This window comes from Eleutherodactylus coqui, chromosome 8, assembly GCF_035609145.1.
Source record: "Eleutherodactylus coqui strain aEleCoq1 chromosome 8, aEleCoq1.hap1, whole genome shotgun sequence".
In the NCBI taxonomy this organism is placed as follows: Eukaryota; Metazoa; Chordata; class Amphibia; order Anura; family Eleutherodactylidae; genus Eleutherodactylus; species Eleutherodactylus coqui.
Window position 1 is genome coordinate 134,559,749 of NC_089844.1, and position 18,526 is coordinate 134,578,274.

Below are 18,526 nucleotides of genomic sequence, written 5' to 3' on the forward strand. Positions count from 1 at the left end.
CTGCACTGTCGCTAGGTAATGACACGGATCCTGCGAACCCTTCCGAAATACTCATTGCGGAAGGGTTGCGGGATGGACGGTTTCCATTGACAGAACCACTGCGGAATCCGAGCTAAAATGGAGCATGTTGCTTATTTTTTTTTAGCACATTATTAGGGATGAGCGAGTATACTCGCTAAGGCACTACTCGCTCGAGTAATGTGCCTTAGCCGAGTAGATTCCCCGCTCGTCCCGAAAGATTCGGGGGCCGCCGCAGCTGACAGGTGAGTTGCGGCGGGGAGCGGGGCAGAGCGGGCGGGAGAGAGGGAGAGAGAGATCTCCCCTCCGTTCCTCTCCGCTCTCCCCCGCAGCTCCCCGCTCTGTGCCGGCACCGAATCTTCAGGGACGAGCGGGGAGATACTCGGCTAAGGCACATTACTCGAGCGAGTAGTGCCTTAGCGAGTATACTCGCTCATCCCTACACATTATGTTAGCAAATAAAATCCACGTGTGCTTGGAGCAGAGGAATCTCCACGAACATCTATGGGCAAATTGAGCAGCGGATCACCCGGTGACAAGCGCAGGATCTGCAATTCAATTTGCCCCGTGTGCGTGAGGCCTAAGGCTAGTTTCACATAGGCGATTGCAATTTTGCCGTGCGAAAATTGCAGCAAAATCGTGTGTTTGTTCCCGTAATTTTGGGGCGTCATGCTTTTATTTTTATAATAATATTGCATCGCATTGCTTCTGCCTGCGATAAAAACGTGCAATTTTTATTGTGAAAGTTAATAGGACTTTCTAATGTTAAAATCACAAGTTTGTTGCGTTGCAATGCGATAAAAAGGAGGCTCCATGAAGAACCATGGGAGAAAAAGAAAAAAAAAAGAAAAAAAATCGCACCTCTCAAAAAGATAGAGCTTGTCACAATTTTTAATTCTCTCACGATCGCATCAGTGAAAACATCGCAGATGGGAAGGAAACCATTGAAAATCATTGGTTTCATAATCTGCTTTTTTACTGTCTCTCGCATTATGCGAAAATCGTGCGATTTTCTCGCCCGTGGGAAACCACCCTTATGCAGCATGGTGAGATACAGAGCCAGTGCAGCAGCGCATGGGGTCCTATGGATCTGTACTGCTGTCCTATAGGCACCCTGTGTGTTGCCATAAGATGCTTCTATGGGGCACTCAGTCTCATCAAAAAACAAAAAAATCTATATTTTGGACCAAACATCAGTCCACAAATAACCATGCTGCATTGTGTCAGTTTATAGCGCAGGGAATGGGTACAAATGTATCTACTAATAGAATAATCAGTTTCAGCGTCCCCAATTATTGTAAAAAATAAATAAATATAACCCCCCAAACCAGAAGCTCATGTAATTAACCTTATTAATTAGGAGATAAGCAATCAATTAACATAAGTCAGCAGATGAAAACCACTCTTGTGCCGGATCAGAAATGGAAAAAGCAATAACTCTGTATGTAAGGTAAGCACTTACCCTGTAAATTGAGGCAGGACAAATAGCAGTTGTCATGACAACAAACGTGCAACCTGGCAACAAGTGCCGGGGCACGGGCGCTAACACAGGAGCTTTCATCTAATTGGGAGCCACTCGTAACCACTGTTGCCTGAAAATAAGTCCTTCAGCCCAGCGGGCGGTATGTACATACCGGGCGTGATTTATGGGCAGTCTCCTCGGCATCCGGAAGGAAACTATTTGTCTGCGGCACTGGCCCTTAATTATGGGGTGTAAAAAATGTATAATAAGCACCAGATTTGGCAGCCGGGTGTCCTTTATAATAGATAGGCATCCCAACATCTGGGAACCAAATTGTGGGAGGTTTAAAGGTCCTTCCAGTCCTGCCTGGGAGCGAGCCAATAGGCCCCGAAACGCTCAGATTTGGGCCCTGGACAATCGGCGCACAACGGGCCCTCTGTGTGCTCCACCCTTGGCAACAGCAGAGAAAGTAGGGAGGGCAACAGCATGGGCATAATATGGACAGTGGCTACTCTTCTAATCGCCAAAATGGCACAAAAAAATTTGCTTTTTGATAGGAGTGATCAGGAAATATGCTACACATATTGGGGGAGATCTACTAATACGCCACCCTTAGGCCTCCCTCACACAGATGTTTTTGTACAGGGTTTAGTGCTGCCCTTTTAGTGCTGCGCTAAACACTGTACAACGCCCTTCATATCAATGGGACTGCTCACACAAAGGTCAAAACGCTGCTCTTTGACAGCAGTGCACGTTCTATCTTTGGCCATTTTCAGCCCAGCGTCGCCCGTTGTAGTGAATAAGCAGCGGTTTCAGCGCCGCTGAAAACATGGCACAACTTGGTACCACGTTTTTGGCAGTGCTAAACGCAACACTACCTAAAAAAAAGTAATACTCACCTAGCAGGCGCCATTCGGGTCCCCGCCGCTGCTCTCCGGAGCTCCAGGCAGGCCGCCGTCCACTTGTCAAGCCAACAAAGCATCTATTGCTAGTAACGGGGATTGAAATCCCCGCCTCCAGCAAGAGATTGCTCTGATTGGTTCAGGAGCAGCGACTCAGCCAATCAGAGCCAGAGCTTGATACACCAATCACAGCCATTTATTTGAATTACATCATTGCTAGAGGCCACTTGCTAGAGGCAGGAATTTCAATAGATGGTCTATCAGTGCTGACAAGTGGACGGCGGCCTGCCTGGAGCTCCGGAGAGCAGTGGCGGGGACCAGAAGGACACCTGCTAGGTGAGTATTACTTTTTTTTTTAGCTTCCCAGGCAAAACGCTGGCAAAATGCATGCAAGCGCTGCTGAAACCGCAGTAAGCGCAGCGTTAAAAAAAACCCTGTGTGAGGGAGGCCTAAAACAAAAACACATTGGCATAAGTGGGGTTAAATTAAAGCAATCATTCAGTTCCGGCAAAAAACAACTTGCCTAAAAACCGGAGAGTGAGTTGGGGATATCTTACCTGTTGTCCTTTCTGCTTCTTCTGACAATACCTCTGCTCCGAGACAGCTGCGGTGCTCCTGTCACTACTCGATGCATTGGTAGTCAGACACTGCATGCTGCTTTCTGTTTGGCTAGCTCTGCCCACATGAGCAGTACTAGCCAATCAGACTACCAATACACCACTAGTACTTACTGTGCATTGGGTAGTCTAATATTCGCAGCAGCCATCTTGGAAGAATGAAGAGGGGCCGCAGTAACAAGCAGATAAGCACTAATGGGGGAAAGGATGGTACAGATCCCAGAACAAATTTTGTCCAGGCACCATAGGGTCGCCTTAAGGGTGACTTTACACGGGACAAATATCGATCCAGTGCTTTCACACAGAAGCGATAGTCACCAGTGAATGGAGGTGGAGCGCTCTGGAGATCATGCTGTCCGCCCGCCTCCACTCGTCCTTCATAGTTAAACGACTGCCTATTTACACGGGCCGACTGGCATCAGGTTTTTGTGCCTACATAGAATGCACATCTAATGTAAAGCGAATGAATTATTGTTTGCCGTTCAGTAGTTGGCTGCGTTTACACTGAATAATTCCTGCTCAGTTTTGCGCGATCCACTGACTAACTGAAGGATAATTGTTCAGTATACAAGTATCGTAATAAATGTGGCCCATCTTTGGCCGGACTGGGCAAGAGTAGACTTACTATGGAGTAATCTAGTGGTTTGAGGAGGCCTCGCCTCTCCTGCTAACCCCGCCCACTTTTCTCAACACATTTGAAAAGTGGCAAGAGAAACACAAAAACACAAAAATCCATAAATTATTGGACGTGCCATATTTGCAATTTTTTAACCCCTTGTTGACCGCCCATACGTTTTCTGACGGTGGTCGTTGAGGGGCTTTATTCTTTTGACGATAGCTGCATTAGAAGCTTGTCGCAGTGAGAGCAGGTGCTCAGCTGAGGACTTGCCCTAACACTGGTCAGTCGGCGTGAACACGGCATGTAAAAGGCTGACAGAGGGAGGGGGCTCCCTCTGTCACCAACCGAACCACCACAGGTCCTGATGGGCTGCTATGGCACCCAAAGGCTTGGATATAGCCTCCAGGTCTGCCAGCTACAGTGGCTTATGAGGCTCAGCCTCCAGATGAGCTTCATAGGCTTTCCAATGCACTACTGTACTGATGTATAGTGCTGTATTAGAAGAAGAATAAAACATGCTGATAATCAAGTCCTCTAGTTGGACAAAAATAAAAAAGTTAAAAAAGTATTAAAAAAAAATTTTTAATAAAAGGGCCCATCCCACCTTTTCCCCTTAGCTATGTAAAAAAATAAAAATCACATATGTGGTATTGCTGTGTTTGTAACGACTAAGAGAAAAGAGTTAGTACATCATTTAACCCACACAGTGCACATAAAAAAAATACAAAAACCATGGTGAAAATAGTTAATTTTTCCTATTTCGCCTTACAAAAAAATAGAATAGAAAGTGTTCAAAACATCGCTTGGATCAACAAATGGTACTATTGAAAAGTACAACTTAACCTGCAAAAGAGAAAAAACCTCTTTCACAGGACATTGACAAAAAAAATGTCACGGGTCTTTTGAGTGCAGAGATAAATAAAAAAACATTAATTTTTTTATTTTTTTGTGGGAAAAAGTTGAAAGAAAAATTTGGTACTGACATGGGCCTCATTTCCACGGGCGGGTTGGGTTCCGTGGGCAGGATCCCACCCTACCCGCGGCACGAGGACATTACTTACCAGTTCTGATGCATGGGGGTTGTCCAGTGTCTCCTCCGCTGCTAAACTCCCTCCCACCTCCCTTCTCTGGCCGCTGTCATTGGCTCCCATAGGAGTCTATGCAGTGGCAGTGGTCCGGCCAGGAAGATAGTTCCAGGAATATCTTTCCTGCCCGGCGTAAAAGCGCCTGGCTGGGCGCTTTTACGCCCCGGGAATACGCCTGTGTGATCTGATGCATTGGAATACAATGCATCAGATGGTAGCATATATGGGCCAACCGTAAAAATAGCGGCTAAGATATGCTCGTGTGAATAAGCCCTTATACAGTACATTATATGTACCCAAAGAAGCTGCCATTAAAAAAAAACAACTTGTTCTGCAAAAAACAAGCCCTCATATGGCAATGTTGATGGAAAAAGGAAAAAAGTATGGCCCCTCGAATGCGACGATTAAAAGGTTACTTGGTCGTTAAAGCACAAACAGGCTTCGTCAGTAAGGGGTTAATAACAGAAAACTGTCCCAAATCCTATAATTTACTTCTGCCATAATTTATGAGTTTGGTATACTCATGAGGTGAACACTTTCCCGGTGTCTCCCTGCACTTGGATTAAGCTTTTTGCTTAACCCACCAGTAACGAAATAAAACTACAAAAAAGGGAGCAAACAAACCCCCATTGAAAGTCACATAAAATGGTAGACCGGATAGACTTGGCTCACCTCCTACCATCACAATTGTGTTTCTATTGATGAGTTCCAGAAATATTTACATGCGTATGAGTGAGTTATATTAGTGCCTCGTACCAGAACTTCCTGTGGACTTCAGGTCTTTAAATGTTCTCTGATTAAATATACTGTACTGCAGATCAAGTGAAAGGAAATAGCACACAGCTAGGTAAGTGGATCAGCAGGTATAATGGTGCATTAGATGACGTCGGTGGCAGAATCACTGGGTGCGATGCATTCAGGTGAAGCTATTTATGAAACCATTCCCATAATATTGCAGTATGTTACCATGGGAAACAGCTGATGGCGAAGGAAATAAGAGGCGCTCAGAATACTGAGCATTATCCCTACACGTCTCCGGCACAGGGACATAAATGTCATCAGCACATAGATCCCTTGTTTGCTGCAATACTCAGAAATAGATAGATAGATAAATAGATAGATAGATAGATAGATAGATATGAGATAGATAGATAGATAGATAGATAGATAGATAGATAGATATGAGAGAGAGATATGAGAGAGATAGATAGATAGGAGATAGATAGATAGATATGAGAGAGAGATAGTTATGAGATAGATAGATAAATAGATAGATAGATAGATAGATAGATAGATAGATAGATAGATAGATAGATAGATAGATAGATAGATATGAGAGAGAGATAGATATGAGATAGATAGATAGATATGAGAGAGAGAGATAGTTATGAGATAGATAGATAAATAGATAGATAGGAGATAGATAGATAGATAGATAGATAGATAGATAGATAGATAGATAGATAGATAGATAGATAGATAGGAGATAGATAGATAGATAGATATGAGAGAGAGATAGTTATGAGATAGATAGATAAATAGATAGATAGAGAGATAGATAGATAGATAGATAGATAGATAGATAGATAGATAGATAGATAGATAGATAGATAGATAGGAGATAGATAGATAGATAGATAGATAGATAGATAGGAGATAGATAGATAGGAGATAGATAGGAGATAGATAGATAGATAGATAGATAGATAGATAGATATGAGAGAGAGAGATAGATATGAGAGAGAGATAGTTATGAGAGAGAGATAGTTATGAGATAGATAGATAGATAGATAGATAGGAGATAGATAGATAGATAGATAGATAGATAGATAGATAGATAGATAGATAGATAGATAGATAGGAGATAGATAGATAGATAGATAGATAGATAGATAGATAGATAGATATGAGAGAAAGATAGTTATGAGATAGATAAATATGAGATAGATAGATAGATAGATAGATAGATAGATAGATAGATAGATAGATAGATAGCAGACAGACATAGGGGGATAGTTACATAACATGTGCATTTCATACACCAGACTAAGTAAACTATGAGCCGTTTCTCAGTGAGACAAATGTATTTAAGGGGTTGTACATGGATCAAAATGTATCCCCTATCCACAGTATAGAGGAAAACTTGGTGATCAGCAGGGGTCTCACCTCTGCAAGGAGGAGACTGAATGGAGTGCTGGTCGCACAAGCACGCTGATGCTCCATTCACTTTCAATGGGACTGCAGATATAGCCGAGCAGCAAGCACTCCGGTATTTCCACCAGCCCCACTGAAATGAATAGAGCACCCACCAACGCCCATTGATTCTGACATCACTGCAGGAGGAGAAGCATCCCCACAGTAACAAGCAGAGAGGCACACGGGACCCCCGTTCTCGAGATTGGTGGGGGTCTTAGCGGTGAGATTGCCACTAGTCAACAAGTTATTTACTATCCTGTAGATATCGTAAGCCTTGTGCTGTTGGTACAACTCCTTTAAGAGACACAAGCCTCTTAGTACATTTGCTCCGTTTGACCACAGCTCTGTGTGCCAGACTGAATCCCATGCCAGGTCTGTGCTGACGTAGGTTTCTGCTATAATGTACACCGGTTTCTGGTGTACATTATACCAAATCTGGTAGGTTACGTGTGGCCACACACCCTGAAGCTAGGCCCACCCACTCTCTGAAAAAAGCAGCAGAACCTGCCATAATAGCCCTGAAAAGTCACGAATTCTGCATGTGTGTCAAAAAATTACGACTTTTGTACACCAGAAATCTGATGTACAACGAATAATACATATGTCCTATAAGCTGAAAGATAGATAGATAGATAGATAGATAGATAGATAGATAGATAGATAGATAGATATGAGATAGATAGATAGACAGATAGATAGATAGATAGATAGATAGATAGATAGATAGATAGATATGAAAGATAGATAGCTAGATAGATATGAGAGATAGATAGATAGATAGATAGATATGAGATAGATAGATAGATAGATAGATAGATAGATAGATAGATAGATAGATAGATAGATAGATAGATATGAGATAGATAGATATGAGAGATAGATATGAGATAGATAGATAGATATGAGATAGATAGATAGAAGATAGATAGATATGAGATAGATAGATATGAGATAGATAGATAGATAGATAGATAGATAGATATGAGATAGATAGATAGATAGAATATCAGACAGAAATGTAGAATATTATATAACAGATAGATATATTGAGTTATAAAGATGACAGCAACATAGTTTGGAAGAATGAAACAAAACATAGGTCCATCCAGTTAAGCTAATTATCTTGCAATGTTAAAGAAGATAGATAGATAGATAGATAGATAGATAGATAGATAGATAGATAGATAGATAGATAGATAGATAGATAGATAGATATGAGATAGATAGATAGATATGAGATAGATAGATAGATAGATAGATAGATATAAGATAGATAGATATGAGAGATAGATATGAGATAGATAGATAGATATGAGATAGATAGATAGAAGATAGATAGATATGAGATAGATAGATAGATATGAGATAGATAGATAGATAGAATATCAGACAGAAATGTAGAATATTATATAACAGATAGATATATTGAGTTATAAAGATGACAGCAACATAGTTTGGAAGAATGAAACAAAACATAGGTCCATCCAGTTAAGCTAATTATCTTGCAATGTTAAAGAAGATAGATAGATAGATAGATAGATAGATAGATAGATAGATAGATATGAGATAGATAGATAGATATGAGATAGATAGATAGATAGATATGAGATAGATAGATAGATAGATATAAGATAGATAGATATGAGAGATAGATAGATAGATATGAGATAGATAGATAGATATGAGATAGATAGATAGAAGATAGATAGATATGAGATAGATAGATAGATATGAGATAGATAGATAGATAGATAGATAGAATATCAGACAGAAATGTAGAATATTATATAACAGATAGATATATTGAGTTATAAAGATGACAGCAACATAGTTTGGAAGAATGAAACAAAACATAGGTCCATCCAGTTAAGCTAATTATCTTGCAATGTTAAAGAAGATAGATAGATAGATAGATAGATATGAGATAGATAGATAGATATGAGATAGATAGATAGATAGATAGATAGATAGATAGATAGATAGATAGATAGATAGATATAAGATAGATAGATATGAGAGATAGATATGAGATAGATAGATAGATATGAGATAGATAGATAGAAGATAGATAGATATGAGATAGATAGATAGATATGAGATAGATAGATAGATATGAGATAGATAGATAGATAGAATATCAGACAGAAATGTAGAATATTATATAACAGATAGATATATTGAGTTATAAAGATGACAGCAACATAGTTTGGAAGAATGAAACAAAACATAGGTCCATCCAGTTAAGCTAATTATCTTGCAATGTTAAAGAAGATAGATAGATAGATAGATAGATAGATAGATAGATAGATAGATAGATAGATAGATATGAGATAGATAGATAGATATGAGATAGATAGATAGATAGATATGAGATAGATAGATAGATAGATAGATATAAGATAGATAGATATGAGAGATAGATAGATAGATATGAGATAGATAGATAGATATGAGATAGATAGATAGAAGATAGATAGATATGAGATAGATAGATAGATATGAGATAGATAGATAGATAGATAGATAGAATATCAGACAGAAATGTAGAATATTATATAACAGATAGATATATTGAGTTATAAAGATGACAGCAACATAGTTTGGAAGAATGAAACAAAACATAGGTCCATCCAGTTAAGCTAATTATCTTGCAATGTTAAAGAAGATAGATAGATAGATATCCAACTCTTGCTACAAAATGTTTGCTCTACAAAAGTGACAATACAAGCAGTTCTTACCCCAAAACATAGCTTCCCCCATCTAAACATTCCTGCGTTCTGCCTCCGCAGCACTTAATTTAAACTGAAGTGTCCTAAGACATCTCCTCCCAGACACTTGGCGAGGTCAGAGAAATGATTACATCCCAGGAGGAAAGCCAATTGTTCATCAATTAATACAGAACAAGATGAAAGCTCCGGGTGCTCTCACTGCTTCTCCAATGCTGACTCATAAAGGCAGGAGTAAAAGGATCTTCCTCACACCTTATAGCATGTATGGGTGTTTCAGTCTGGTAGATTATGTGGATAGACTTGGGATAAATTTGGGGATGTACGATGATCTTTGTCAGCCTAATGAATGAAGGCAGAAGTCTTCAAGGACTATGGTGATCATCCCTTCGTCATCTCCAGATGTAATCCAGTGGATCCTTGTGGAGGGTTGTGAAGGAAGCGAGATGTTTCCCTAAAGCTGAAGGATACATGGCTTTCGGAATATCCTTTGTAGATTAACGGTGGTTTTAGGATTCACAGAAATGTAATTGGAGAACCTCATTACAGCCATAGAGCTGGTAATGAGTGTGGTAGGAGGGTAATAAAGGACTATCAATGTCTGGATCGGGTTACTGCTACGGGGCACAAGGTGCGGACATTAAACTTTAAAGGACTCTCTGTCAGCAGCACGATCATGGAATATGTCCTTTCATTACCCAGAACAAGAGAAATAGAGACTTAGAGAGTAGTACAAAGGGTTTGGGGGAATAAAAGAGCAAGGGACCAAAGATGTTGGATGGCTCATGTGGAGTCAAGAAGGTTTATACCAGCAATTACTTACTAAGCCACAGGGAACATCAGAATTTACTAAACTCTTTAGGCACGCTGGAACACTAGCAATCCCCAGTGTTGACCCAGTGGATCAGATGACAGTAGATGCTATCCTAGTGGGTTCTTAGAAAACCAAAGCCGATCCATAGAATAACAATGGAATGGACAATGTTGTCACTAGCCCATACAATAAGGTCACCAGAAAGTGTCAACATGGTAATGGAAGAATGATTGGGCACCTGATCATTAGTATATGGGATCGCATAGGGTCACAACAGTATGGATTACAATTCTAGTTACTGATTTTCAAATACCCTAATAGGAAACTGAAATCTAATGAAAAGTAAGCTTCTTCCCATTCAGGACCCTCAGCAAACGGCTAAAAAGAAAGTTCTTTCCTTGTGGAGGCCCCACGACATGCACAGACAGCCCACTGATTTGTATGGGAATTGTGACATCTAGAACAATTAGTTTGTGCAACCGAAGGTGACTAATTACACACAAAGTAGAACCAAAAGCCAAAGAGAAGGTCTTTTTAGACTGACCTATAGGGCCTGGCACAGCGTGGACAGTACACGAACAGCATAACCGTCAACTTTACAACTAAGAGTCCAGTTTATATACCATACAGTAACAACTGATAGGCTGACTGGGTTAAAAGACAACCCAGCCAGCCCATCAGCACTGGCACCAAATGGAGATGTTACTCCCTTGGTGACCGGCCTGAATGACAGCATGCATACAGTGTCCAGAGCATCACATGGTTTGGGATGCCACGCGGACATCACCCGAGCCTGGCCGAGAACTAGGAAGTCCGCCATGACAGCTAGATTTCCTCTGTGGTCGTGCGGCAGGGAGACTGAACACTTGCTATGGGTTAATCACAGATTGCAGCTGATCACTAGATGTTCCAGCAGTGGGACGACCGGTTACCAACTTGTTGCTGAGGGGCACTTCTAAAAACTAAAAAACTTCAAAAGGTGACAAAACATTAAAAGAGGTTATCCTGCTGGCGAACATTTATTTGAAACCTGCTAAAGGTGATAGAAAAACATTAAAAAACCAAAAAAACATACCCACCTCAGCCGATTCCCTCTGTTTCCCCCACAGCGGCCATAACATTTTCAACACCAAGGACATGTGATTGAGGCAGCCAATCACTGGCTTACTTTGGCCTATGACTAGCTGCAGTGATCACATATCCTATTGTCTACTCCTTGTTGAGGCAGCGATAATGTCCAAAGAGCAGATACTAATAACACGAGGCACCTTCACTGCTGTACGCCTGTTGTTCAGGGTCATCGCCGCTGAAATCCTGTAATCAGACCCCATAGTGTACTCTGTAGCTGACATATTCTGTATCCTACAACAGCTAATAGCTGACCACACATGGAAGGAAAACAAACTATTTGTATCCTTGTATAGATATTCTGACATATTTGGCAACATACATTATTATTGTTATTTCTGGTGATTATTTCTAGAGAGCGGCCATATTCTTTATTACTGCAGTCAGTGGAAGCCAGCACTAACTGGCAAAAGCTTCAAGAAAATGGGGGTGGGGCGGCGGGGTATGAAAGCTAGTGCAAGGGAGAAGTGGAGCAACTACCATAACTGCCAATAAGATCCCAGCTCTCATATTTCAGAGATCTTTTGGAAAATAATGCAGCAATCCGAGTTGCTATGGGCAACTGCTCCACTTTTCACTAACACAGGTGTTGATAAGTCTCTAGTGGAGTTTACAAAGTAGCAATCAAAACACAATGAAAAATTTAGCAACTTTCTAATATAGGGCTCCTGTCCACGGCCGATGGTTGCTATGGAAAGCGCTGCGCCAGCATCCACGAGTGGAGCATGCTGCGAATTGCCCTGATTCTCCGCGGTCAGCCTATCTATTAGATAGGGCTGACCGGTGGAGATTCGGCGGCGGTTCCTGCTCCCGGGCGGCGGCTCTCGCGGCGGAGCTTCACCGCAGGATACCACATCGCCCGTGGACAGCCAGCCTTAGGCCCATTCTCAGCTGTCAAAGATGGATGCAGCAATTTTCTAACTCCTTAATGCACACTGTGCACAGTGTACGGATTGGCCAGTGCTGATCATGTGATCAGCTGTGCTCAATCAACAGAGGTGTAACTTGAAGATCCTGGGCCCCAATGCAAAAACTTGTAACTGGGCCCCCAACTATAATACGTTATTCATAGTACCGGGCTCCCTATATGGAGAAGAGAGGCTTTAATGGCCCCCTAAGGCTCCTGGGCCCGGGAGCAACTACGTCCCCTTCATTCTCTATAGTTACGCCAGTGCCAATCAGATCGGGTATAGTGCATTGGTAGTCTAGCATACCAATGCGCTGTGGGAATTAGGTAGTTTGAAAATAGTGTCTGTCAACTTCGAAGGCCAAAATGTGACCTAGAACCGGTGAATTGGAGGGTCAGCAGAGAAGAATAACTGCAGGTTATATACCCACACTCCCTCAGGTCCAGGACAGAGTCTTGTCCCAAAACCATTGAGGTGCTTTAAGCTTCATTGACATAGAACCAGTAATATGGGGTTATGACACTGTAAAACCCATACTGCTATGATTGTTACATAGTATCCAGAATGTCTGAGATGTGTTACTTACAAACTGTCTCCTCAGCTTGCTCTTCACCTTCTGTCCCTGTGGGTCCGGTGGATGCAGAGGGTAGTGGCAAGAACTAAGGTGGTTGTCTACGGAAATGCTCTTCCGCATGTGAAAGGAACGCTGAAAATGTAGACGTTTTTCCTCTGGAGAGGAGAGGAGCTTGGGACCTAAACTGCTGGTGTTCATCAGACTTTCTCCAGTCCGCCATGAGTTCACTAGAATGAAAAAAAGATACACACAGTTCAGTTTACGTGACTGTCTACTGGTAAGAGAACTAATATACTCCCTACACACCATTAGTACACTCAAAGTGTAAGTAAACTTTTAGTAAACTTCAGACAGGTCAGAAGTTTTGATTGGTAGGGGTCTGATTACTCATTGCTAAAACAAAGGGGCAGAACTGCTCATCTGAATGCCATTTGGCTGTTTTGGTGTGGTCTATGGACTCAATACAAAGTCTGTGAGTCCGTACATTGCTTGTCCATCACAGCCAACTGATGACAATGCTCAGATAAGAGTTTCTGCCCCTATTTCTAGTGATCGGTGAGGGGTCTTAGCGCCCAAACCCTCGTTGATCAAATTTCTAAAATGTAAGTTTTTCTAAAATTTGAGTTACACTTTAACCCTTTCCAATCCACTTTCTGAAGACATTATGATTTAAGGCTGTACAGCTCCGATGTTGGAAGACGTCCGTCGGGGTTCTCTTACTGTATATTGCCAGCCTCTTTGCTGTCGGAGCCTATCCAACGTGTCACCTCATGCAGTACTGGCTGTAGCCAGCATATAGCGCCATTGTATAACAGCAGAAAAAGAGTAAGCCCCCTAGGAAAACCGGAATACAAATTGGATTGGAAAGGGTTAACTTACAAGACTATACCCCCCAATACCGATGACAAATGTATTCAATAGCAGACGGCGCATACACAGAATTCATAGCACTCCATAGCAAAACTTCACAGACAACTCAAGGCTCAACCAAATGTACAAGTTTTAATTTTTAAAAACTTTTTTATTAAAAATAATTTCCACCATATTTTTGTAATATACTTTAGAAAAAGCTGTGTGCCAGAATTCTGATGTAGAAAAGTTGCAAATTTTGGTCGTGAGTCATAAGGTCTGCCTCTGTAATAGAAGGTACACAAGCAATAGTCCAGCTGTCATTAGTGTCATTAACAGAGTAGAAAAGCAAGCGATGCCCTGAGTCATTTATTGGAACAAAAAGGACCGATCGAGAGAGATGAGAGCGGATGACAGAACGGCGCGGTGCGTGCGCACAGGATCTCCGTCTCCGTGAGAAAGCTTCACTTGACAAAACATTTGCTGGTTTGAGCTGAGAACAGAAGCGGCTCTGGCAGCTCTCAGCACACGTCTTCCTCCAGTCACAGATGTGATGTCAAGGAGTGCAGGGAACGCAGCCAGCCCGAGACTCCTACTTGTAGAACAAGGGTCAGCTAGGAGCGATTCTGCTCCAACAGAACTGGAGTTCACTGTCCCCTGAGGGTCCATCCATATGTCTAGCTTTTTATTAATCCATTTTGGAAAATCACCTTCCGTATCTCGCGTATATATCATTTCGGTGACACGCTTTTTGGGCTGTACAGCAAGTTTACGAATAAATCTTTCCAAAATTGAGACTATCTAAGCAGCTTAAAGAGGACTTGCCTGCAACAATGTGTTTATTTTATCCATAGTCACCCACGTAGAAGTTCTTTTTATATTTGGCTCCTGGTGCTAAGAATGTGTCAAATGGGCGGTCCCTACCACTCACTGTCAATAGGTGACATCAGACTTGATTGTAGGCGAGCTGTGGGACCTCCTACTTGACAAATTTACAGTGCCAAGAGCCAAATCTAAGAAGAACCCTATGAGAGAGCGGGTGGGCGGGCGTAAATTTAAAAAAAAAAAAAAACATTGTTGGAGTCGGCAGGGCCACAGCCAAGCTATCCAGCCAGCCCCACTGATATGTGGGAATAACAGGTACTCTTTAACCCCATAAGCACATGGCCTTTTTTTCCAGTTTCATTTTTTCCTCCCCCTTTAAAAAAAAATCGTAACTCTTTTATTTATCCATCGACATAGATGTCCGAGGTCTTGTTTTTTGCAGGACGAGTTGTATCTTTTAATGGTACTATTTAATGTACCATATAATATACTGAAAAACTTTAAAAAAAATTCTAAGTGGAGCAGAATTAAAAAAACAAAAACAACAAATTCCGCCATCTATGGGTGCGCCTTCTTTCTACGGTGCACAAACTGCAACAAAAATGACATGATAACTTTATTCTATGGGTTAGTACGATTACTATGAATTATTTTCCGCCACAATCTTCTGATAGCCATAACTTTTTTATTTTTCCGTTAACATAGTTGTGCAATGGCTCATTTTTTGCGGGACATCCTGCACTTTGTGTTGGTGCCATTTTCGAATACATACAACTTTTTGATCGCTTTTTATTGCATTTTTTCTTGCAGTTCTTGCATTTCTGGCGTTCTTTATTTTTTTTTTCTGACGAGGTTAACAGTGCGAGGTAAATAATGCATTACTTTGGCAGATCAGACTTTTACGAACTCAGTGATACCAAATATGTGTTTTTATTTTATTATTTAGAATTCTAATTATAAATATGGCAAAAGGTTTTCTTTAACTTTCATTACTTTTTTATTTCTTAATAATTAGTAAAACTTTTTAAATCTTATTTGTACTTTTTTTCTTAGTCCCCAGAGGGTACAACATCTAGCGATGCTTTGATCGCTCCTGCAGTATGATCTAATGCCATAGCATTACATCATACTGCGATTGTGCAGGCATTCTATCAAGCCACCCAACAGGCATGTCATTCTGCCATGACAGCTCTGGACCTTTCAGAAGGCCCCCAGCTGCCATGACACTTGCATGGCTCCCTGCGATCTCCTCGTGGGGAGCCGTACGGGATCCCCGAAAATTGTCTGGGGCATTTAAATGCTGCTGTCAGAATTGACAGCAGCATTTAAAGGGTTAACAGTTCTGATCTGTGGCGCAGCTTATCGGAGCTGTTGCTGGCGGGTGTCAGATGTAAGAAACAGCCAGAGCCCACATTGTATGGCGGAAGATCGCTGCGCAATCTCCCTTCATAATACCTCGACATTGCAGGACGTAAATCTATGCCCTGCAGCATTAAGGGGTTAAAGGGGTTGTCTAAAGGTACCTTTATACAGGACGACTATAGGCTCAATGGTCATTCGAAAGAGTAAGTTCCAATGATAGTTGCTCAGTGTAAACATGGCCACCGACAGAGTGACGAGTGATAAGTTACTAGTTGCTGTTTTTCAGCTTATTGATCAAAAGCTGTCTGGTGTAATATCACAGTTAGAGATGAGCGAGTATACTCGCTAAGGCATATTACTCGAGCGAGTAGTGCCTTAGCCGAGTATCTCCCCACTCGTCTCTAAAGATTCGGGGGCTGCCGGCGGGCAGGCAGCGGCGGGGGAGAGCGGGGAGGAACGGAAGGGAGATCCCCCCCCCCCCCCCCCCCGCTCCCAGCCGCAACTCACCTGTCACCGGCGCCGGCCCCTGAATCTTTAGAGACAAGCGGGGAGATACTCAGCTAAGGCACTACTCGCTCGAGTAATGTGCCTTAGCGAGTACGCTCGCTCATCTCTAATCACAGTCCTTCATATTTGAACGACTTGCAATCAAATTTGCATTCAAATCCCCTCAATGAACGATATCTCGGCAAACAACTAATGAATTATCATCGCTCTAAATGACTGTCGTTTGTATGCTTCATGGACTTTTCTGAGCAAATATTTGAGCGATAGTTGCTCCATGTAAAGAGCCCTTTAGATAAGACACCACGCTTGTCCAAAGACTGTATATGGTATTGCAGATCATCCCTATTGAGGTGTCTACAAGACACAGCCCGTGGGCAAGAGTAGCGCTGCTTCTGCAAACAACATAGAGCATTTGTTGTAATCCCAGACAACCTCTTTAACCCAACAAAACAGAGAACACATTATACGTATATACCAGACACGGTTTTCAGTATATACCATATATGATCCAAATATCAAGACACTAAGTTTGGGTGGCAATGCAAAGATGTAAGAAAGACTAGGAGTTTTTTTTTACTAACCTTTTCCCAATCCAATTTAATCCCATGAGGATTTCATTTGATATGGTGGCTTGGGGGGGGAACTATACCATGTGTAGTTGTGTCTACGGTCAGCAGTCATATATCATTCATATTACACATGTGATGTATCTGGGCATCTGACTTAGTTAAGGCCCACATACACATAAGACTTTAGTCATCCGAACCCGTCAATTGTGGGTTCGGACGACTCTTTAATGTGTATGGGGGCGGCTCAGCTTACCCCAATAGATGACGTTCAGTTGAATTTAAAGATAAGCTGGCGCCAGAGCTGTTGCTCACCTCCCTAACGTTCGGCACAGTTGAGCATTCATGTGTATGGTGGAACCGGGGGAAACAGCTGTCATTCGTCCAACAGTTGTTGAAGGTGTGTGGGCACCGTAGAGTGCAAACTCAACCATTGGATAGCCTTAAAGCAGTTTTCACTCCAAAGTAAGGTTTGGCAATGTTTCCTGAGGGTCTTAATACTAAATGAGGCCCTCACGTTTTTATCAATAACTCCTATCATACCATCCGCCCTATCTACACACATTACAGGTGTTTTCCCATCTCATAAAGTGATGGCATATCATTAAGATTATGATAGATAGGTGTCTAACTCCAGGGATCTCCACCAATCCTCAGAATAAAGGGGAAGCCTTGCTTATTCAGTGCTATGGCCCCTTCACTGCGGGGGTCCCAGAGGTTGGACCTCCACCAATCATAAAGTAGTGGCCTAGCCTATTGATATAGGTCATCATTTATGAGATGGGTAAAGCTCTTTAAGAAAACAATATTTCAAGGAACGCTATAGAGAAAACAATATTATGCCGAGTGCAGAGCATAACGCGGTGAGTCAAAGAAAGCCAAAGAGAGAATTCCTGTGTCATGCTTCACCCCTCAGGCCTGGCACTAGGCATAATGCAGTCTATCAGTTTTTCCCAGAGGGTCCCTTTCAGCTTCAGTGCCAAACAACATACCAGCTGGCGGCAACTTGCAGGAAGTTAAGGGGTCTGTACTTGTTGAACATGTTGAAGGAAAACGAGAGACTGATTCCTGGAGCTGCGAGACCCTAGTCAACACTGGAGACTGGGGGATGCTGGGAAGAGTCAGTGACTTTCCAAGAACAGGCCTCTGCAACTTTCTATCCAGGGACCTAATGTGAGAGAAGCCACAACATTTGTATCACATTAGTACAATTTGTCCAATCATATTGATACAATTTGATAAATAACACAGAAAAACATTTGTATTTTTTACTAAGTCTGTAGTCTGGAAGAAAACTCATACCAGTACATCAGAAATCAAGATTTCATGGAGAAGACAGATCCAGTCAGATCACATGACCAAGGCAGG

General features: G+C 41.8%; 1 protein-coding gene across 1 annotated transcript in view; it reads right to left on the reverse strand.

The window, feature by feature from the left end:
• The window catches only part of LOC136576846 (ankyrin repeat and fibronectin type-III domain-containing protein 1-like), a 236,364-nt gene extending 218,153 nt beyond the window's left edge, over positions 1-18,211 (reverse strand). Inside the window, exons 1-2 of the mRNA XM_066576445.1 lie at positions 18,151-18,211; positions 13,062-13,276 (exon numbers count right to left, since the gene is read on the reverse strand). Of these exons, the coding sequence (XP_066432542.1) occupies positions 13,062-13,247 (186 nt within the window). The 5' untranslated portion in view covers positions 13,248-13,276; positions 18,151-18,211. The remainder of the gene's footprint in view (positions 1-13,061; positions 13,277-18,150) is intronic.
• Between the last annotated feature and the right edge of the window lie 315 nt (positions 18,212-18,526).